This window comes from Dipodomys merriami, unplaced genomic scaffold (assembly GCF_024711535.1).
Source record: "Dipodomys merriami isolate MVZ:Mamm:240054 unplaced genomic scaffold, mDipMer1.0.p SCAF_19, whole genome shotgun sequence".
Lineage (NCBI taxonomy): Eukaryota > Metazoa > Chordata > Mammalia > Rodentia > Heteromyidae > Dipodomys > Dipodomys merriami.
The window spans coordinates 16,170,972-16,194,982 of NW_027203270.1; the positions used below are offsets into that span (position 1 = coordinate 16,170,972).

Here is a 24,011-nt window from a genome sequence, read left to right on the forward strand (position 1 = left end):
AAGTTCACATAAAACCCTATGGATAAATATCCATGACTATAAAAATTTCCAACAGTGCAAATGTTTATCAGCTGAATAGATAAAAACAAAAGTGGCATATCTATATAATAGGATACTACTCTGCAACAACAGTAAAATGAGTTACTGATACAGACAACAATGACAGATGAATTTGCCATGTATTATAAAGTTCTGGTAAGTTACAGAGACAGAAAATAGATGAAAAAATATCTAGAATTGAAAGCAAGGAGAGAGGAGATGGATGAGGGAATTTGGAGGGAGGGGAGTGATAGAAATGTGATAGTGACACAACTGTATGTATCTTGGTCTCAGAGTTCCTAGGGAAAGCGCTGAATTAGAAGAACATTTCTCCATTTTGTGAATGGGATGCAAACAGTTACAGTGTGAGGGGCCCAACCTACTTTCACCACCAGCGGTTCATGCCTGTAATCCTAGTGATTCAGAAGGCTCAGATATGAAGATCACAGTTGAGGCCAGTATAGTACATGAGACTCTTTATCTCTAATTAACCTCCAAAAAGTTGAAAGTGGAGCTATGACTCAAGTGATAAAGCACTAACCTTGAGCAAAAAAAGCTTACAGACAGCACCCTGGCCCTGAGTTCAAACCCCAGGACCAGCATACATACACATATACACACACACACAAAGCTACTTTCTGTTGAGATAAAAGGAATTTTATGCCCTTGGTGCCTCAAACTTTTCATTGTTGCAGAGATATAACAACCTTCTTCATGCAGATAAAAAGATACCAAGTCCAGTCTGGTTTTCCTTCTCCCCCTTCATTTCCTGTTTCATTTGGGCAGACGTCTGTTTCTATACACAGGAAAGCATATGCAAGTTTAAATCACTGGGGAAATCAGAGGCCTAGGCTAACTGGAGGCCTTGTGGCCTATATGGGTTAATATGCACAGAATCTAATAAAAATAAATCCTCAAATGCATTTTTAATAATAAACAAACACCTGCCAACCTCTCATTTAGAGCATACTCTTAAGAAATCTGTCATGTTTTCAGTGAGTGAGGTCAAAGACATAAAGTACCCCGGTAATAATAAAGTTTCTCTTAATATCATTGTATCTAGTAATGAAATGATGGGGAGAGGCCCCTCTAAAAGTGCAATACTTTAAAAGAAGAAACATTTTATAAGGTCACATGGCCACAGGAAACAGTGGGTCTGGTGGATAAAAATGTGTTACAGCAGGACCTAGAGAGCTATGAGTGCCTTTAGACTAAAAACCTTTCTCACTCTGTCGTAGTAGCAGGTCTTTATACCTCCGTGTCACAGAATAATCTACCTAGCACTTTCTGAGTGCTTCGAAAGAACCTTCATGAGCACACACATGTAAGTGTATGCACATACACAAATGCAAATGCAAAAAAAGTTTTAAAAAATTTAAATGGAGGAAGTTGCTATGTCTATCTCTATAAGCAAAAGTATTAATCATCCACCGTCTGGTTTTAATCCACTCACTCCTGATCCTGCATCTGAATGTATTGTTATCAGGGGAAGGAGCATTTCTGCTCAGTCTTATTCACCAGCCAAAACTCTGAAAATGTGAAAACCACATTGGTGAAGTACCTTTTTGGGGACCCAGAAATCTCTGAGTTAAGTTGGTTTAAAAAAAAAAAAGTTTTCTTTCTTTCCTTTAAAAAATTATGAACAAATGCGAATTTCAGGGGAGCCATGGGGGGGTGGGGTGGGGAGGCCCGGGGAAGGGGGAAGATACATCTCAAGTTACAGATTCTTTCATATCTTGGAGTGACACTATCCTCAGGGAAATTAGCACTCTCTCTTCTGTATGTACCAAAGGGGATACAAGCCATACAACCTGACTGACATCAGCCTGTCAGGTTGGGTGCCCAGGTGCATCCCTGAGGAGCATTTACAAATGAAATGGCAAGCCCAAACAGTGAGCTTTCTGAACCCTTGTCTCCATTTTTCTATTTTTTTCTTTGCTAGCAATGAAAGCAGGGACTAAAAAAGGCACTGGGGTTGGGCATGATGATTTGGTTCAGGCCTACCTACTTGGGAAGAGGAGAACAAGAGGATCATGGTTCACAGCCAGCTTGGGTGAAAAGTAAGCAAGCTTCCCAATCTCAAAAAAATAAGCTGGGGGGCTGGGAAGGTGGCTCAGTGGTACAGTGCTTGCCTTGCATGCCTGAGACCCTGGGTTCGATTCCTCAGCACCACATAAGTAAAAAGAAAAAAGCCGGAAGTGGCACTGTGGCTCAAGTGGTAGAGCACTAGCCTTGAGCTGAAGAGCTGAGGGATAGTGCCCAGGCCCAGAATTCAGGCCCCACGACTGAACCCATAAATAAATAAATAAATAAATAAATAAATAAATAAATAAATAAATAAATAAATAAATAAATAAATAAATAAATAAATAAATAAATAAATAAGCTGGGCAAGGTGGTTCACAACTGTCATCCTACCTACATAGGAGGCTACAGAACAGTCAGAAGCTAGTCTAGGCAAAACCTCAAGACCCTGGAGGCTCTGAGTTCAAACCTTGCTACTGCTATAAAAACAACAACAACAGGGAAAAAAAACACTACCACCAACAAACTCAAAATAACAACAACAAAAACATCTGTGTGAGCCTAAGCATGCTTCTCCCATGGTCTGCTCTGAAGACCCTTTTCTGTCCTAAAGAGAACCCCTGAAAGGGTCCAACGCCCATATGTGTGCTTGAGTACCCTCAGAATCCTTCACTAGTTACCACTCTTGCAGCCCCACTCCAAAATGCACGTGGGGCCACCCATGACACAAGAACTCTGGCAAGATGAGAGAATAGCAAGCGCAGAAGAAACCACAATACGCCCAAGACTCCCAGGAGAACAATGACTAGTGCTAGTAAGGAGCAGACTGACAGACAGAGCAGACAGACTCTAACCAGGCCTTGCTCTGTTTTCGATGCAACACAAATGTTTTCCATTAGAAGTTCCCTGCCCCACAAACACTCGTGCATGTGGCTATGAAATCCACATACTTAACTTCTGCTTTTCTGGCACTCTGACCCAACTACCTCTCCTACTCCTTCGGAATAGAACAAAGATGAGGATGAACAGGTTCCAGTACCTTCATCACAAAGATAAGTGGAAGAGAATTTGAATTAGAAACATGCATTTGAAGCTCATGGTGTGAATGAGCAGGCTAAAGGGAAGAGGAGAAAACACAAAGAAGCTTCTTTCTTTTATTTTTTTTTTTTTGGCCAGAGAAAACTCCTATCTAGTTCTGGATCTTACTGGTTGGCTCCTATGTTTTCAGCTTAAAAGTTTGATTTTACATTCTAGTAATCTCTGCAGCTGATCTTCATCAGAAAGTGTTGGTCATTATTAAAAACAAGACAGGCAACAAACTAAACTTCAGAACACTTGTTACAACGTCTGCAAAATTCTAATACTAAGAAATCAGCAAATTCAGGCTGGTTAGTATCCTATACTTTAAACACTCAGAATTCCATGACTGCTGGGTATTGTACTTGTGAAGAAGCTAAACTAAAAACCCCTACATTGTGAACATTCCTCCTACTAGATGACTCCTGTTCAGTCATTTCTAGTCAAAGTCACAGAAGTGGAGGACATTAATTCCTCAAGAGAAAGAATAAAAAAGAAAAAACAGAAACAACCAATTCAAGAAAATAATAGACATAAACATTGAAAAAGAGGGGAAAAGTGATTTTTTTTAAAAAAAGTGGCATATAAGAAATAGAAAGGAAATTCCTTCTTCAGGCAGCTCTGGAGTTCCCTAATTGCGCAAGAGCAAAGGACACCCCCAATGTGTAGGCCTTGTTAAGCAATTGCTCAGCCTACATTCATTGTGCAATTCCAACCTTCCAATGCTTTTTTGCTGCACATATGCAAACCACGTTTTCCCTGCACTCTAGAATTAAGAACAGTTTTTCATTTTTCTCTTCTTCACTGGTGTGTGTGTGTGTGTGTGTGTGTGTGTGTGTGTGTGTGTGTGTGTGTGTGTGCCAAAAAAAAAAGTCATCCTAGATAAGCATTCACTATAAATGAGGTTTTATGATTTTTATCTGCTTATTTCTGAGCTTACGGGTAGTTAAGAAACATTTGAATTTACTCTAAGGCAGCTAAAGATCCATTCTCCTGTCACCAACAATAATGGTATAACACAAAAAATACACAAAAACATCAAATTCTGAAAAACGTTTGCTCTAAATGATGGCTATTCTGAAATATGTGGTGCAGTTAAAAATGGCATCCCTATTTTATAGCTAAAACTGCAATGGAAGCCTGGCTAAATCATGGTGAACCTGATTAATCACCAACTTTCTTTTTAGAAAAACCAAGTTAAACAGCAAGAACAAGAATTGGAGTATACAAGGATGAAGGGACCATGATTTTTTATTTTTATTTTTATTTATTTATTTTTTTTGTCGGTCGTGGGGCTTGAACTCTGGGCCTGAGCACTGTCCCTCAGCTCTTCAGCTCAAGGCGAGCGCTCTACCATTTGAGCTACAGCGCCACTTCCGGTTTTCTGGTGGTTTATTGGAGATAGGAGTCTCACGGTCTCTCCTGCCCGGGCTGGCTTTGAACCACGATCCTCAGATCTCAGCCTCCTGAGTAGCTAGGATTACAGGCGTGAGCCACCAGCGCCCGGCGGGACCATGATTTTTTAAAACCCAAAAAGCACCAATAACAAAAAACCCAAGAGGTCACATAGGAAAACAGACAAATTTACCTCTATAAAAAATATTAAGTTGCCAGGCACTGGTTGTTCACACCAGTATCCTAGCTCCCTGGGAAGCTGAGAATGAGAGAATCAAGGTTCAAGGCCTTCCTAAGGGCAGAAGAGTTCATGAGATACCATTCCTAGCCTAGCTGTGTACAATGGCTTACACCTTTCATCCTAAACTATGTAGGGGGCTAAGATTAGGAAGATAGTGCTTCCAGTCAGCCTGGGCAGAAAAGTCTGTAAAACTTCACCTCAACAGAGAGAAGATGTGTCCAAGTAGTGCATGCCTGTCATCCCAGCAAATACAGGAAAACAAAACAGGAACATCAGGGTCCAGGTTTGTACTAGGCAGGAAATGAAATCAGCTGAGTTGAGCATTGGTGGCTCAAGCCTGTAATTCTAGCTACTCAGGAGGATAAGGGTTCAAAGGAAGCCATACAGAAGAGTCAATGAGACTCTTATCTCCAGTTGACTAGCAAGAAGCCACGAGTGGAACTGTGGCTCAAGTGGTATAGTGCTAGCCTTGAACACAAAAGCTCAGAGACAGGGCCTAGGCCTTGAGTTCAAGCCTAGCACTACTTCACAAGCAAAAAACAGAGCTGGAGGCATGGCTCAACAGTAGTGTGCCTTGGCTAGCAAGTATGAGGCTTGAGTTCAAAACAATAAAATAAAATAAAAGGCAGACACAGGTGGCTCACACCTGTTATCCTAGCTAGAGATTTGAGGATTTATCTCCAATAAATTATTCAAAAAAGCCAGAAGTGGTACTGTGGCTCAAGCGGTAGAGAGCTAGTCTTGAGCAAAAGATCAGGGACAATGTCCAGGCCCAGAGTTCAAGCTCCAGGACTGGCAATAAATAAGTAAATAAAATGTAAAAGGTAAAAGATTATAAAAACAAGCCACTGAACTGAACCAGTACAAAATATTTGCAGTACATGAAATAAAATATGACTAGTAGTAAACAACAATGTTAAGACTGGGTAAGGCCATAAATATACAAAGGAAGACATAAACAATAAACACGCAGAAAGATGACTTACTCTGCTAGTTAACAAATGGCAGTTCAAGTGATATATCTGTGTACCCAGAGTAACAGGAACTTAAAATACTGATATCAATAAAATACTGACATACAGTAACATAAAATACTGATATACAGTATTGATGAGAGTACAAGGGAAGAGACAGTTACACATTGTTAGGAGGAGTACAAATTGGTATATGAATAACAATTGGGCTCCAAATTCGATAAAATACTAAAACAGTATCTTTTGACAAAGTGATTTTACTTGTAGGTTCTATCCTGCAGAAAGTCTAGATGTATACAAAGATTTACACATAAAGTAAGTCCATTCTAGTATTGTTTATAATAATTAAACATGAATATAAATTAATAAATAAATTACATGTTTATATAATGGGTTATAGTACAATTTGAAAAATGAGGTAGATTTCTATGTACTGATTTAGAGTTCTCCAAGATATATTATGAAAAAAGAACATATATGTAGCATGCACTTTAATTTTATTAGAAAAATTAAGCTGTGTATGTCTTAAAGGATGGCTATTAAACAGTTAATAACAATTACCTTTAGAAGGGAAGGGCTCATATTCATTCTCCATATTTTGATATTACAGAAAGTATTATTACTTGGGTTATTAAAAAGTAAAAGTAGGCTAGCTTCTGCTTCTGAATATAGTGGAATAACTAGTAGTGGGTCAGTCTTCCCAAAATCAACAGCTATAAAATATATGAGCAATAGACTTTTAGGTAGTGGACAAAAGGCAGTGTAGAACTGATCCCTGAGAGAAATTTATGTTTTTTGTTTTTGTTTTTTTTGGGTCCGGTGATGGGGCCTGAACTCTGGGCCTGGGCTCTGTCCCTCAGCTCTTCAGCTCAAGGCTAGCGCTCTACCACTTGAGCCACAGCACCACTTCCGGCTTTTTTCTTTTTGCTTATATGGTGCTGAGGAATTGAACCCAGGGTCTCAGGCATGCAACGCAAGCACTGTTCCACTGAGCCACCTTCCCAGCACCCCTGAGAGAAATTTATGAAAGGAGCCTGTGATCATCCAGTCTTCTGCTTTGGAGATAATTTCCCATCTATAAGAGAAGTTTAATCTCAAACTGATTATGGTGGTTCTGCTGGGCTGAGAAAGCAGAGAGCAGAATCTGAGATACTACAAGTGGTCAAAGTGAATAGCATCTGTAAGGAAATGAGCAGGAAGAAATTATGCAAAGAAAGGGCACAAAGTACATGTTAGAATCCTCAGTGAATATGCTGGTGATGGCTAGACTATATCCTGACCAGTATCACCAGAAGCTTTCCATGCAGTTGGGGTGAGAATAGAACAGAGATATGGGCTGGAGGTATGTATGGCTCAGTTGGTAGAGTGATAGCCAATGAGTGAAAGCATCAGGTACTTAGTTCAAATTCCATTTGCTGATGAAAAAAAGAGAGGAGGGAAGGGAGAGGGAGAGGGAAAAAAAGGGAGAGGGAGAGAGAACAGAACTGAACACAATACAACACAACACAACACAGAGATACTGATGGTCTTTTAGTGCTAGGGAAAAGCAACAGCCTGGGGATGTTGGAGCAGGAATTCTAGCACTGGCAAACTGAAGAGATTTTAACACTGTAAATACTCAGCAACCAGCAGAGACTGCAGAGTACCCATACTTTGGGAATAAGAGCCACATCCTACAACTGGACCTCATCTGAACCGCTTGTAATAGAGTGAAATCTAGTCTAAAACAAAAACTGCAGAGATAGGGTTTAGAAGTTGACAACTGTCAAAATACTGAAGCTGAGGAAATACCCTGGCTTTCTATATATCTTCACTAATAATGCAGAAGAGCCCAATCTGTGCAAGTTTAGGATCATGACAGTACATTAACTCTTAGCTAAAATTAAAAACAAAAAAACTCTCCAGCCAGGCACTGTGGCTCACACATATATAATCCTTAGTTACTCAGGAGGCTGAGATCTGAGGATCGTGGTTCAAAGCCAGCCCAGGCAGGAAAGTCTGTGATACTCTTATTTCCAATAAACCACTCAGAAAACCGGAAGTGGCGCTGTGGCTCAAGTGGTAGAGTGCTAGCTCTTCACTCTCCAGAGGAAAACAATGAAATCACAGTCTCTATGGATTGGAAGACACAATGTGCATTGATATTAAACAAATATCAAAGAAATAGGAAAATGCAATTGATAAAAGTAAATGTGAGATGACTCCAGATGTTGGAATCAGCCAATTCTAATAACTGACACAGCTTTTAGAAATGTGCAAAAATATTAATGGGAGAGATTTCAAAGAATTAAAGGAAAACAATGTTTTGTTTTGTTTTGGTTGGTTGTGGGGCTTGAACTCTGGGCCTGGGCGCTGTCCCTGCGCTCTTCAGCTTAAGGCGAGCGCTCTACCACTTGAGCCACAGCACCACTTCCAGTTTTCTAGTGGTTTATTGGAGATAAGAGTCTCATGGACTTTCCTGCCCGGGCTGGCTTTGAACCGTGATCCTCAGATCTCAGTCTTCTGAATAGCTAGGATTACAGGCGTGAGCCACCAGCACCTGGCTTTAAAGGAAAACAATTTGAAACAGGGTCTCTCACTCTGTATCTCAAGGCTGTTCTCAAACTCACAATCCTCCTGTTTCAGCTTCCTATAGGTATATACTATAAAACCCAGTACAGGGCTGGGATGTAGCTCAGTGGCAAAGCGCTTGCCTAGCAAGTGCAACGTCCTGGGTTCGATCCCCAGTACCAAAAAAGAAAAGACAAAAAAAATACAGTTAAAAAAAAAACCCAAACAAAAAACCTAGTACAAAAAACAGTCTTAGTGAGTAAATTAATAACAGAGAAATGGACACTGTAAAAAAAAATAAAGCAGGAATTCATGAGCTGAAAAGAAAAATGAGGAGGAAAAAGTTGAGTAAATGAATTTTAACAACATACTGAGTGGTAGAAGTAAATCTGAGGATACAGCACATAGTGGTAGAGTGCTTGCCTAACATATCTGAGGTCCTCGTTTCAATACTTAGCACTTTTTTTTTTTTAAGTTAGAGCCTTGAGCAAAAAAGCTCAGGGATAGCACTCAGGCCCTGAATTCAAGTCCCCATAAGAAGCACACACACACACACAAAGGTAAGGGACAGTGCCTAGATCTTGAGGTCAAGACCCAGTACAAGCACGCATGCACTCATGCACACACCCAGGCGCGTGAGTGCGCGCATGCACACATGCACACACACGCACAGATACACACACAAGTTATGAAGACAAAAATGGAAATGAAGACAGGTATCATAGCACACACTATAATCTTAGCTACTTGGAAAGTGGAGATTGTGAGGATAATAGTTTTAGGCTAACCTAAGCAAAAAGTTCAAGAGATTCAATTACAACCAACCAACCAACCAAACAAACAAACAAACAAGCAAACAGTGTAACTGTCACCTCAGTTATGTGGGAAACATAAATAGGAGGATCATAGTCCAGGCCAACCTGGTCATACACAGAGATCCTATGCCCAAAACACCTAAGCAAAAAAGGCTGGGGGCATGATTCAAGTGATAGAATTGTTGGCTAGCAAACACAAGGAAGGCCCTAGGTTTGACACTTTACTCAAAAAAAGAAAAGGAACAGGGCTGGGAAGGTGGCTCAGTGGTAGAGTGCTTGCCTTGCATCCATGAGGCCCTGGGTTCGATTCCTCAGCACCACATAAGCAAAAAAAAGCTGGAAGTGGTGCTGTGGCTCAAGTGGTAGAGCATTAGCCTTGAGCTGAAGAGCTGAGGGGCAGTGCCCAGACCCAGAGTACAGGCACCATGACTGGCAAAAAAAAAAAAAAAAAAAAAAAAAGAAAAGGAACAAAAAGAAGTACAATACTAAAAGCACTTGAGAAAATCCTCATGACCTTTGGGGCAAAACAAAAATTTCTCAGACAAAAAGGCACTATCCAACTTCAACCTCAACTTTCACCAAAATAAAAAATTTTTGCTGTTAATTAAGGCTATGGAAACAAACAAAAGACAAACTTCATCTATATCCTACAATAAATATTTGCAGGACACATCCGAAAAGTATTTGTGATTAGAATATATAAAAAAAAATTTACAAGGGCTTCTTGAATCAAACCGGTAATACAGAGAAGGAAATACAACATATTTTGTTCCTAAATACTTGGCTGAAAATAATTTTTGTAAAGATATACCAAGATATTGTACTAATAAGCATGTGCCAGCATGCCCAGCAGAAGGTGAGTTTTGAAGTCATTAAACAAGGATTCTAATCCTATACCCATTTTTTTTCTAACTATATTGCCTTGGGTAAACTATTTAATCTTTGAATTCAGGTGCCTAGGAGCCACTCAATGAATATAAGATCACTTTCTTTCCCTTTGGATGGCTCCAATTGGTTTCAATACCTGTGACTTTTCTCTTAAAAGGTAATCAGCTCCACCCTATCACTTTTATCCTAATGATCTTTTTGTTGTTGTTGTTGGTCGTGGGGCCTGAACTCTGGACCTGGGCACTGTCCCTCAGCTCTTCAGCTCAAGGATAGCGCTCTACCCCTTGAGCCATCAATGCCACGTCCGGCTTTTTCTGCTTATGTGGTGCTGAAGAATAAAACCTAGGGCCTCATGCATGCAAGGCAAGCATTCTACCACTGAGCCACCTTCCTAGCCCTCTAATGATATTTTTATTTCACTTTTTTCCCCCTGTGAGTTATGGAGTTTGAACTCAGTGACTCACTTGGCTGGCTCACTTGCTCAAAGATGGGACTCTATCCGTTGAACTACTCCTCCAGTTTGGCTTTTTGCTGGGTAATTGGAAGTAGAGTAACATGGTTTTTTTTTGCCTGAGTTGGCTTCAAACCAAACTCCACCAATTTTAGCCTCCTCAGTAGTTAGGAATACAGGTGCACTTCTGAATAATTTTAAAATCAGTTTTTTTTTTTTCACTTCTTGCTCATCTTATACCTGGGCTTTCTATTGTGGTTTATTTTAGCCAAAAATGTGTAACAAATAAAAAAGAGCGAAGAGCAAGCTTGGGAAAGTATTCAATGGCTATTCTTCTTGCAATGTACATTATAATGTTAAAACATACAAGAATTTTTTTTTTTTTTGCCAGTCCTGGAGCTTGATCTCAGGACCTGGGGACTGTCCTTGAGCTTCTTTTGCTCAAGGCTAACACTCTACCACTTGAGTCACAGCATCACTTCCAGCTTTTTGTTTGTTTATGTGGTACTGAGGAATCGCATCCATGGGTTCATGCATGTTAGGCAAGCACTCTACTACATTCCCAGCTCCATACAAGAAATCTTGTAGTGGTGAATTCCATTTAACACAGATTTACTAATTTGATTATAAAACTTTCAACATCTTACTGGAATACAACCAGCTCAAAAAAAAAAACCCCAACTACAAGAACTTCTTATTGCTTACAGGCTAAAATCAACATACACAGTTAAGGACATATTTATATGTGCCATAAATGGTCTCTCAAAAGTAGAATATCTGAAGAGAGGAAAAGTTGGTGAAAACAGTCATAATTTTCAATGTACATGTGTGAAAATGGAATCAACTTGAGGGGATGAGTAGGGTTGGGAGAAATGGAGGAGAACAACAAAAGGGGTGACATTGATGAAGATACATTGTACTCATAAACTGAAATGTTGAACTGAAACCTCTTGTATACACTATTTAAAATTTAAAAAAAATTAAAGCACCAGGCAATGGTGGCTCGTGCCTATAGTCTTTGCTACTCAAGGAGACTGAGATCTGATATGTGCGTTCAAGGCCAACCCAGGCAGGAAAGTCTTTAAGACTCTAATTTTCAATAAACAACCAAAATAAATAAATAAAAAGCTGGAAGTGGAGCTGCAGCTCAAGTGGTAGAGTGCTGGCCTTAAGCACAAAAGTTCAGAGACAGCACTTAGACCCTGAGTTCAAGCCCCAAGACCAGCACACACACAAAAGGGTAATTAAAAAAAAAAACTAGACTGTCTGCTTTGTATGTCTGGCTCTCCCAGGTTATACAGGTAATGTGTGCTCAGGAAATATATTATTAATGAGCCTCCAGGTTGGACCGAACATATTACTGATGTCAACTAGTAATGAAATGACTTATGTTGTTGCAACTGAGTCCTTGAAAGTTTTACATTTCATAGTAATGACCACTAAATGCTGGAGAAAATGTCTATCATATTTTTAAATATAATTTTATTATTATTAAGGTGTTATACAGAGTTGTTAGCATTTCTTAATTCAGGGAATGAGTAAAATTTTTTTTTGGACAATGTCATCCCTTCCTTTGCATTCTCCCAGTCTATCAGATTTCTAAAAGGTCAAGAGTTCCTAAAGATTTCCTCTGACACATCTCTACTAATCTAGATCAGCCAAGGAGACAACCTTGGTGAGTGTTTCATCATTCTTCATTCTTCTTTTAAGCCTCAGGTTCTCTTTTAAAAAGGAAGGTACAGCCGGGCGCTGGTGGCTCACGCCTGTAATCCTAGCTACTCAGGAGGCTGAGATCTGAGGATCGCGGTTCAAAGCCAGCCCGGGCAGGAGAGACCGTGAGACTCCTATCTCCAATAAACCACCAGAAAACCGGAAGTGGCGCTGTAGCTCAAGTGGTAGAGCACTCGCCTTGAGCTGAAGAGCTGAGGGACAGCGCCCAGGCCCGGAGTTCAAGCCCCATGACCGACAAAAAAAAAAAAAAAAAAAAAAAAAAAGGAAGGTACATATATGGCAGGCTTAGTGGGAGAAATACTGTACAGAAATACCTAATTCAGGGTCTGATACATGATAAAGAATTATTTCTCCTCATCATGGAGTACAATAAAGTAGAGTAAAAGGAAAAAGAAGGCAGGCAATACTTTATAAAGAGTAACCAGAGAAGACCTCTCTAGATGACTTTAATAAGGAAGTGAGAGAGTTATACAACTAGTCGGGACAGCATATTCCAGGTTAAGAGAAGAATAACTGTAAGATCCTTAGGCATGGGTATGTGGTTCGCTTGAGGAACAATAACAAGGATGTCAATATGGCCAAAGTATATAAGAAGAAGAATAGAAGCTGAGATCAGAGAATTAACAGGATAGAAGTGTAGTCATATTGCAGAGGACATCAGAGGCCATTGATAAAACTTTGGCCTTTACTTCAATAAAGAACAGTCATTGGAAAGTTTTAAAGAAAGAACTGATGATTTTCTAATGTTTTAAAAGATCATTCTAGTGGCCGTGCTGAAACAGACTGGGGAATAGGAGGGAGGAAAAACCAGAGAAACTGGTTAAAAGGCCTTTCAGTGAGTTGAACTAAGGAAAGAGTTGTATCTGCATATATTCTGAAGGAAAAGAAGACACGAATTGCTGACAGAGTAGGTATGAAAGTGTTGAGAAAAATAAGTTCCCAAAATAACCCCAAGATTCTCTCTTGAATCACAACTAAAAAGCCAATGCTGCTGTTTGCAATAGAAAATATTGAAGGAAAAGTAGGTGTAAGAATAGGAGCAAGGTAGGATATTGGGATGCTATTGTTTAACATACCCATTTCACCATCCTTGAAGTAAAGTCCTTGTCCTAGACTGAGTGAGCTGCAGCCATTCACTGGACAGAGGGCGAACTGCTGGCTCTATGGGGTTTTTTTTGTTGTTGTTTGTTTGTTTGTTTGTTTTTGTAGCCAGGTTACAGACTTAGTATCTAGCACTACAGCTAGGAATGTTGATAAGTTGAAGAAGACAAAGCTTAGGAAGTCTAACCTAGTTAGGACTTTACCCTTGTTCTGCACTAAGAAAACAACAACAAAAACCACTAATTCATTGACCAACTCTCAAAAGGACTCTCTGGAATCAAGACTACCCTGTAATCACAAAATCTACTAGCAAGTTCTGGTCCAAGCCATACTTATTCTAATTCAGTATCTTCATCTCTTCTAACTCAGTATCTTCCACAGAGTATAAACAACTTGTTAGCTATCTTCAGCCTCAAGTGCTATAGTGCTACACATCCATATTATTATCCCTTTCTGACACCACAGGAGCAGAATTTTACTCAAGGGATTTTTTTTTTTTTTTTTTTTTTTTTGCTGGTCCTGGGACTTGAACTGAGGGCCTGGGCTCTGTAGCTGAGCCTCTCTGTGCTCAAGGCTAGTGCTCTACCACTTGAGCCACAGCGCCACTTACAGCTTTTTCTGAGCAATTTATTGGAGATAAGAGTTTCATGGGTGCTGGCTTTGGCAGTACATATACTAAAATTGGAACAATATAGAGAAGATTAGCATGGACCCTGTGCAAGGATGGCAAGCAAATTCATGAAGCATTCCATATTTTTTTATCTGAATCTGGGAAGGGAAGGGGAACAACAAGATGGTGAGATAAAGGACAAGGGGAGAACCAATGCAGCAGCAATAGTCACAAGACAATATGTTGTAAATGATCTGTACAACTTGGAGGGGGAAAGTTGGGAGGAGGGAAAGAGAGAGAAAAATGAGGGAGGAGGTAACAAGTTTGACAAGAAATGTACTTATTACCTTACTTAAGTAACTGTAACCCCTCTGTATATCACCTTGAAAATCAAAAAAAAATTTTTTTAAGTTGGTTTCTAAAAAAAAAAATAAAAAAGAAAAAGTTTCATGGATTCTCCTGACCAGGCTGGCTTTGAACCTCAATCCTCAGATCACAAGCTCCTGAGTAGCTAGGATTACAGGCGTCAAGGACTTTTTTCTGCAAAGGCATAAAATGAATATTCCTCATTTCTTAATTATCTTCCTAAGACCCAGTATTCATTAAGTTTATCCAGAGAATATGTTTTTTTTTTAATTTTCCAATTAATGTTTAGATCCTCCACCTACTTACAGAAATTTAACCAAAGGGAATATATGCCCAAATTCTAGAGGTATCAATTTACTGTTGTAACAGTGAAAATACTGGTAACATTCCTTTGGGTTTATAAAATATTGATTAAGGAAACTATGGGACATAAAAAATACTGCTGGGTGCCCATAATCCCATCTACTCAGGAGGCTGAGATCTGAGGACCACAGTTCAAAGCTAGCTCGAGCAGGAAAAGTCCATGAGACTCTAATCTCCATTAACCTCCAGAAAACTGAAGTGGTGCTGTGTCTCAAAATGGCAGAGCACTAGCCTTGAGCGTGACCAAAAAAAAAAAAGGCACAAAACTAAGTGCTCATAAAAATGATTCCATACTAAATACCTAGCACTACACAAAAGGCTGGGAATGTAGCTTAGTGGTAGAGTGTTTGTCTAGCATGCATGAAGCCCTGGGTTCAATTCCTCAGCACCATATAAACAGAAAAAGTCTGAAGTGGCACTGTGGCTCTAGTGGTAGAGTGGTAGCCTTGAGCAAAAGAAGCTCAGGGACAGTACCCAGGCTGTGAGTTCAAATCCCAGGATGCAGGGGGGAGGGCAGGGGAAAGAATTCTATATAACAATACGTTAAAAATATTAAAGCAGACTACATGTAGTAGGTATAACATGATCCCTCAACTTTTGTTTTGTCTTATTGTTTTTGTCAGTATTGAGGATCAAACCCAGGGCTTTGTGTATACTAGGCAAGACTCTGCCACTGAGCTACATCCTCAGTTCCACTCTACACTTATAAAGCATATATAAGTTATACTAAAATGTATTTATACAGTATTAACAAAATAGTAGTGATGTTATCACCATATAGAAGGATGGGGATTTTTTTTTTGTCTGTTTCCAAATTTTATTTTCTTTTCCTCTTTGGTCGTGGGCCTGGGTGCTGTGGGTGCTGTGCTTGACCTTTTTTTTTTTGGGGGGGGGGTGGAGATCTGGTCGTGGGGCCTGAACTCTGGGCCTGGGCGCTGTCCCTCAGCTCTTCAGCTCAAGGCTAGCGCTCTACTACTTGAGCCACAGCACCACTTCTGGCTTTTTTCTTTTTGCTTATGTGGTGCTGAGGAATGGAACCCAGGGCTTCATTCATGCAAGGCAAGTGCTCTACCACTAAGCCACCTTCCCAGCCCCAGTGTGCTTGACCTTTTTCACTCAAGGCTCTACCACTTTGAGCCATAGTAGTAGCACTTCTGGTCTTCTGGTGGCTAACTGGAGGCAAGAAACTCATAGACTTTTCCTGCTGACTTCAAACCACAATCCTCAAATCTCAGCCTCCTGAGAAGTTAAGATTACAGATGTGAGCCACTGACGCCTGGCTTGTTTCCAAATTTTCTACAGTGAATATTGTTTTATATTAAGAACAAAAGTTTTAAAATATTATGTTCAGTATAAAATTTCTCAGATTTGTGTCTGCTATAGCAACACATATTAAGTTCTCTTATATTTACAGTTCATGTTAGGAATTTAGCTTTTTCTTTATGTTGGGAGGGTTTCATTTGTTTCTTATTTTTGGTGGTGTTGGGGACTAAACCCAGGGTCTTAAATAGGAATATTAGGCAAGTACTTTACTATATCCTCAGCCTAACAATTTAATTTTTACTGATTTTTATGTTTGTGCTGGTCCTGGTACTTGAGCTCAGGGCCTAGATGCTGTTCCTGAGTTTCTTTAGCTCAAAACCAACATTCTACCACTTGAGCCATAACTCCACTTCCAGTTTTTTCATAGTTTATTGGAGATAAGAGCCTCATGGACTTTCCTGCTGAGGCTGGCTTCAAATTACAATTCTCAGATCTCAGCCTCCTGAGGAGTTAGGCTTACATGCATGAGCCACCAGTGCCCAGCTTTACTGACTTTCTACAAATCATCTCTCTGCATATACTTTATCTGAGTCAAAACACTTCCTCCAGAGAAGACATTTATGTATATACCCTTTGCCAACGGCCACTCCCCCAGAAGGATGTGATGCCCAACCACTTTGATGAGAAGTCAGGCACAGAATGCCCTGTCTCAGCACAGGAGATTCTGCCCTCAAGGTCTGTGACTGCTACTTCCCTGGATAATTGACTGCTACATGAGAGGAGTAGAGCCCAGACTGCCTACTCTCCACCTGGCTGAAGACCCAACTGTTAAGCAGAGACTAGAAGCTCCACAGTCCCCATCGGCGCAACAGGGACAGGGCTTTGTTTTCTATAAACAGACAGACAAGGAGAAAAAAGTCAGGTTAAAACAGAGTCCTTAGAGGAAGGAGAATAGAAACCAGGCAGTAGGGAATGCTTCATATTCCTAAAAGCTTTTTTTGTAAGTTAACACATGGTGTCTGCTTCTCTCTAGTCACCTATTTATCACTCTCCTCCTTAGAGAAGGGAAAAAGCCCTGGCTGTTTTCCTAGTGCAGAGTTTTGTGGCTGGGGGAAAGAGGAAGGGGGGAGAAAGGAGGGTGCTTTAAGCATGATGCAAACCATTTGGAGCTGAGTGAGAGCACTGCCAACACAAGCTGCACTATTTAAACAAGTGAGGAAATGATCGTATATACAACATGCCAGTGAGCACACACACACACACCAAAGGAAGTTGAGAGGGATTTTTTTTTTTCCAGGACATAGAGCTGGATGTCAGCGGCTAAAAGGTCGATATTTTCCCTTAACACCCTTCTCAATGACTTAATCATGTTCCGTTTGCACAGAAAACTTCCCAAGAATAAAAAAGTCTGGAGAATTAAGAAGAGGAGTGAATGGGGAAGGACGTTTGGCCTGGGGCTGACCTTATCCGAGGTTTTCTCCACGTAGCAGGGGTCCTGAGGGGCAGCCAGCAAGGGGACAAAGCCCGAGAGAAGCCGATCCTCTTCCAGGATAAGAAGGGTGAGGTCATCATCCGGGTCCTTGTACAGTGGCACTTCAGACTGATTCACCGCTGTCAATATGTTGCAGAAATCAGCCAATGTTGACCACACATCCACAGCAACCCTATGAGAAATAAGTCAAAAAGAGCAGCTCTAAAGAGAGACCAATGAAAGTATTCTTGGCACTTGTCAGAAAAAAGGTACTTGCAGCAAAAGTTGTCCAGGCTGGTAGCTGCCAAGAAATCATTCCAAAAATGCTAGGATATGAAATTGTGCTCATGGCAGCAATCTGGGATATATGTGTCCCTCTACACAAATTGATTAGGGGGAGTTTTAATCCTAACCAGAAAGGAAAAAGAATTTGGAGAATCAGTTGCCTAATGCAGATCCTGTCACCTTTCCAGACAGAGTGCCGAGACAGTTATTCAAACACTCCAAACATCCAATGCCTAAAGCAGTTCCCTCAACTCTCTTCTATTGTGCAGCCAAGTATATGCCACATAGCCAGAAAATGGGCACCAGCTTCATTCCTCTAGCCACAGCAACATAGGTACCAGTCAAACTATATGAAGAGTCATGTGGGTTTTCCTCTTACTTTAGATCACTTCCACATATACATATATATTCCATATATACATTTATCTATATCTACATGCAGATATAGATATATATGAAAACAAACTGAGGTCCAACAAAAACCTCATTCCTGGCCTACGTAAGATCTGCCCAAGAAGGTAAAGCCTCTCATGCATTTCAACCACTACTAGTGCTATCTTGGCTATACTAGACCCTGTCCTTTTCAATTACAGAAGGTTAGATACAGAATGACCAACTATTCTGCACTGTCCTGGTTTTAGTACTGTAAGTATCATCCTTCACCCTATCTCTGCAATTGCCCAGTCCTGCACAAATCAGAATGGTTGAGCCACCCTCACTGCATATCCACAGATCCAGGTAAAACCTGAGAAGAAACTCTAAAATAAATAATAAAGTTTTACTCACTCCACTTAAAAGAATGTTCATTTTTTCTCTCACCATCACTTATTGGCAGATGTTACCATCTACTGTGTTTCAGATTCATGCTTGATGGGTACTAAGGATCCATCAAACTATTTTTAACCTCCCAGTAATGTCTCAAATTGGGGTCTGATATAGTCTAGGGAGCTCTCTCCCTTAGCTTTTTCACTCTAGGATAGAATCCTACCACTTGAGTCACATTTCCACTTCTGGCTTTTTGCTGGTTAGGGATAAGAACTGCATGGACTTTTTTGCCTAGGTTGGCTCTGAACCACAATCCTCAGATCTCAGTCTCCTGAGTAGCTAGGATTTCAGGTGTGAGCCACTGGTGCCCAGCCACTGGCCAATTTTACAGAATTGGCTTTTTTCCTCCAGAGAAGCCTCTAACATGGGAGTCTCAAATAGGCAATGTCCTGTGGATGTTAAATTTTACTCCAATAGGAGTGAGATGCATAGGAGAATTACAGGAAAACTTTAGCAAATAGATTCAAGAGATGGAGTGTCAAGAGACAATAAGCAAAAATTGTCCTGGAGTTAATGTACATGAGGACCTCTAACCTCATGTCATGTTTCTCCTGGAGACTAGAAACCTTGAGAAGGCACTGAAGGCTTATACAACTGAAGGTGATGCTGGGAGAACGTGTGGGGGAGAGGTATGGGAACTCCCTGCCTGGCTCCAGGTGGAAGGAGGCTGAACTAGGTTATTTACTGTAATCACTGCACTTGGAAAAGGCAATGAAATGAAACATCTTGTTTTCAAGAGTGTCCTGGGAACCAGGTGGAACACGGCCCCATTAATCACACAACAGCACATAATCAACACACGTGTACTGCAGAAGTAACTCACTTCACAGGCTTTGCCCAGGAAAAAGAACATGTTCAGGAAGAATCACCAGAGGGATGAGAATTTTTCTAAAGCCTTTCTCTGCACAGAAACCAACAACCAGACTCATTCACAAAGCCCCATATTTTGGCTCAGCCGGGTTTGGCTGTCAGAAATGTTTAAATATGGAAAAAAATAAACAGTTGCAACACGTTTCTGTGCAGAGATCTGCCTGAGCCCCTTTGTGATGTAATGGGAAACGCAGCATTCAGGCTACCAGCTGTAGAATAAACAGAACTTTGAGGGTTAAAAGGAACTGAACTTTCCACGACCCCATCTGCAGAGAAGAAAATAATAAGAAGAATGATGCACTGCCCCACAGCTCTGATAGTTTATCCTCCGGTCCGGCTGCAGAGACAAGCACCGGATGTGATAGGGCTGCTCAGGGCCGCCTCTGAGGTTAGTGCTGCCCATGGGAGATGCACAGGGAGGCTCTTCCAGTTCCCTGTTTCCTCCCCTAGTGCCCTGCTGGCCACTTGAGCCCACTGCCTGAGTCTGATCCCACAGCTTTGGTGAGCTTTGGCCAAAAGGCACTGCTCGGCTGCAGAGCAGCAATTTGAAAAATAAACAGGAAAGACAACAGTGAGAAGGAAGAAGGTGAAAAGTCTCCCAGCTAAATTCTTGGCTTGAGAGCCCTGGTTGGTGGTGTGCAGGTCAAGGTTGCTACAGGACACAGTTGGGGAATAAGGGTGTGGGCAGTGGCATCCTCAGCCAAAGAGAGGCAGCAGAAAAATCACCCACGTCTGCCATAGTGGGAGGCCCCATATCCCTCTCTCATCCTCCCACCCCTACCATCTTGGATCCAAGATGAAGAAATATGTGGTACCATGTGGTTCTTATTACCATGCTCTCTTGTCCCCCAAGGCTCAGATAAAACAAAACTGACTCCTCCCAGAGACTGCTGGCCACCACTAGGGACCCCTGCCCACATCTGCCTTTTGCCCATTACCACCTACCTTGTGCCAAAACCTTAAGACTCACTGCGAAATAAGGTGGATGAGAGTTCCTATTCTAATGTTAATTTTGTAAGACAGAAGCTGGTGCCAAAAGACATAGGAAGTGCCCTGAGTTCCCAACTCAGAAATATAAATAAAAGTGGTCCAAGGGTCAAGACTAGACTGATCAAGGGAATACACAAAATGTTTCAATGAAAGGTCACTTTTATACTGGTCAATCCAGCCTGAACTTGTACTTGAACTCTGATTCTGAGTAGCTGCTTTCTTCTGGTATCACAGTAGGATTACCTAAGCTCATTTTATGTTTCACATCATGTTAGCAACTCCTGGCAAACACCACAGACACACATTCAACTAGTACCCACAGGCCATACAGTGACTCTTTATGTTGGATATGTCAGGAAACTAACACTAACAAGGGGAGGTGCTCTGAAAATCTAGGTGAGATACCTGGACACAGAGTGAGTATTTGCAAGAGGATGAGGTACTTCCTGGAACTCTGGCAACATCACCTCAGCTTACCCCAGTTAGGCCTTTGGGCTGGGTGGTCATTTCTGTGAGTGAACAGAGTTTCCTGTCTAAGTAGAAGGGGAAAGGCTTAGCATTTTCCTGCTTTAGTTCCATATCCCAACCAGAAGTGCCTTCCTAACCTTCACCCTACAGCAGCCCCTGGACCCTAAGGATTCAAGATTGGCTAAGGAACCCCAAATCAAATTCTTGTGGCTATGAGGAACTTCAAACAGCTGCCATTTTTTTTTTGAAATGTCTGAAAAAGGATTCCCTTAAGTTATTTCTGATCATCTCAAATCACCTTTGATTCTAAATGGTTACTCTAGAATGCTATGGGCTCAGTCAAGTTCTTCTAGCTTATTCTGGTTCAATCTATACTTTGGGGAAGCTCCCAGAGAGTACACAAAATCCTACTAAAGTTAGGGTGCACTCTTCACCAAGCAGACACAAAGCAGCCAGAGAATATGAAACTGTGTCCAATAAACCAATTTATGGCTCCCAGAATGATGGCAAGGGAGTCTCTCTCAGCAGCTGGGATGTGATTAGTGTGCAGGGATCAGCAGTTACAGAGTGACCCACTGGCCCAACCCCACAGAACACACCACACACCAGGAAAGCAGACCCCTGGCTGGAGTCTGAACACCAGATCCTAGCCTGGGACAGACCAGCAGTGACTAGTTAAGAGGTATGTATTCAGTACCAAAGCTCACTCACTTCCCTGCAGACATGCATTCACTTACTCCACCAGGAAAGGAAAAAAATAAGAGTTAATTTACTTTTTATTGCCTCAGAATTCCAAGGTTTAATGTAGCTGTCAGTTTGAGTGCAGTGCAGCTGCTGGCCGATACAATGCAGCCCAGGCCAGCCCAGGTGACTGGGGAAACACATTTCACAGAAATGAACCAACACACACACTCATGGCTGGTTGTTTGGGGGATATTGACTTGGGGAATCAGATTAACTCTTCAGGCTGGGGTTAGTTCTGCAAATAGCATTAGAAAGCATTTCAGTCCAGGGCACTAAGGAGCCCTTCTCTCAGGTGGGACAGTGGGCTGCTATGTTCCTAAATTCTGGAGTTCCCTTACAGAGGATACTACTCAAATTCAATATGCCCTGAAAGATTACAGGGTGATATGGGTGTATGGTGTGTTATACCACAACAATCTACCTCTTTTTCTGGCTTAGAAAGAAAGGTAGAGCTACCAACTTAATAGAAAACGGGTCAAGTACAACTACTCTGAATGCTCCAATCGGTGTGGGACTGAGAAGGCTATATTTTGGAATGAGCAGACCAGGCTCAGTTAGTTTCTCTTTCTAGAGAGACTAAGGAGGACTAAGTACTTGCACACGCCTTCATATTTTTACTGAGGGAAAAGGCTGACTGGTGATTAATATCAAGTACAATGACCCCATGTTACAAGCCTGCAGGGGCCTGTGGAGGTGGCCATTTCCTGTGTAATACCAGCTTGTTTAAACACTAACATTCAAACTCCACAGCTGCAGAACAAACCCGGAAAGAGTTGAGTGAGAAGAAGCCTTGCATTGTGTTTCAGAGTTATGGAAGATCGGAAAAGTAGTACAGATGGGAAACAAGTTGGGTCATTTGGTTCCTGGGGTGAGGAGATCTGGAAATACAGCCAAGATGGCACAGAAATTAGGCATAAGGAAGCTGAAAAGGAAAAAGTAGAGACACAAAATGTAATATAGTTTAGTACAGACACAGAGGCTGAAGACTATAAGTAAATGTTCCCGCAATGTGCAATATCTGCTTTTTAAACCATTTCTCTATGGGAGCCCAATACTCTCCAATTTACTAATTCAACAGCCAACACATGCCCCTGGTCACTGTGGAGCACTTCTCACTGAGATACAGAAAGTGGCAGGAGCTGAGCAAGCTAATAGCAGAAATGAACCTAAATTCATAAGTGTATAGTAGAGTTAAAAGGGTAATACTTGGTCTTACATGGTTTAGCAAGGTCTGTTGAAAGCCAAGATGTCATGCCAAACCTGTGTGCAGCAGGATGTTTCTAACATTACAAAAGGCCCTGGGATGGGAAATGAGAAGAAACCTATATAGTTCTTTCTCTGAGACTTAGGACCCATAGTGTGTCTTTTCTAAATGCCTCCCCATATAAAGTAATCAGAGATCACTCTTCCACCAGTTCAAGGCATTGGCAGCTACCCTACAAGAAGAAGAGATGTTTCTTATGTGAGCAATAAAGAATATAAGTCCTAGTTGAATATTTATCCCTTCCACAGTCCTGACTTATACAAGCAAGTCAACTTGGGTCTTTGAGACAAAAAAAGTGTCTAACCCTAATCAGATTCTGAAGCTCAGTCGTCATGTATTACTGCAAGGACATGTTCTCTGTGTATTAGGCAGTCAGCTGGAACCTTATGCCTAATAACAGGTCATCATAACCTCATTCTAGGACTTCTCAAGAACCAGAGTATCTCTAATATGTCCCTTCCCTAAATTTATCTAGGTCAGAACACTATTTGACTTTAGATCTCTCAAACCATGTGTGTATATGTATCCTCTGTCGTTTCAGTATGGTGTGTTAAACCCATCAGCACTGTGTTTTGGGAAAGAGCAGCCCCTAGGGGATCTTGACATCTCCGCCGCATGAGTGGAGCTCTTGGTGGCCTCCCTAGTGCGGATTCTCACGGTTCCTGCCTCTCCAAACTTTTAGCTGTAACCACTCCAACACGTCTTCTCAGTTCAGCACACACTGGACCCAAATAACCTCAGCTCAGAGCTGGAAAGTACTCTCCCTGGGGTCAGCTGCTGTACCCTGCTAGGGTCAGACTAGAGGCTTAGGCCAACACCCCTTCCTCTCACAAGGAGTCCTGTGGGAGGAGTAGGGAGGGGACAAAGGCTCCTGCCGTGGGAGAGATCACGTGTGCCCCCCTACTCGGCACTTGGAGGAAGAGGAACCCCCTTGGTGCCAGGCTGTAGTGCTGACGCCCCAACATGGAGCCAGGGAGACTGGGTGGGGAGCCAGGGTAGCAAAGGGGCTTCCCACAGTCACCACCACTTCCTTCAGGGAAGTGCTGATGGACTATTACTTGGTGACCTCCTAAAATGTCCTTTTGGGAAGACGTATTAAGTGTCCTTGAAAGGGTGCTGATTAGATTTGGGATTAGTTCTTCTTTCAGAGCTGCCCTATAAGGGTGAGTGAACTAGCTGGCTTTATAACTCAAGAATTTCTGTTT

The 24,011-nt window shown here is 41.4% G+C and overlaps 1 protein-coding gene and 1 non-coding gene across 4 annotated transcripts in view; one reads left to right on the top strand and one right to left on the bottom strand.

Annotated features, from left to right (window-relative positions):
- Smg6 (SMG6 nonsense mediated mRNA decay factor) overlaps positions 1 to 24,011 on the bottom strand; it is a 249,198-nt gene that overhangs the window by 93,220 nt on the left and 131,967 nt on the right. For all 3 annotated transcript variants that reach the window (XM_070027479.1, XM_070027480.1, XM_070027481.1), the window contains exon 13: positions 17,352 to 17,553. In XM_070027479.1, the coding sequence (XP_069883580.1) occupies positions 17,352 to 17,553 (202 nt within the window). The remainder of the gene's footprint in view (positions 1 to 17,351; positions 17,554 to 24,011) is intronic.
- LOC138831228 (U6 spliceosomal RNA) lies at positions 13,939 to 14,045 on the top strand. Its single transcript, XR_011373174.1, has one exon. It is a non-coding gene; the product is annotated as a U6 spliceosomal RNA (small nuclear RNA).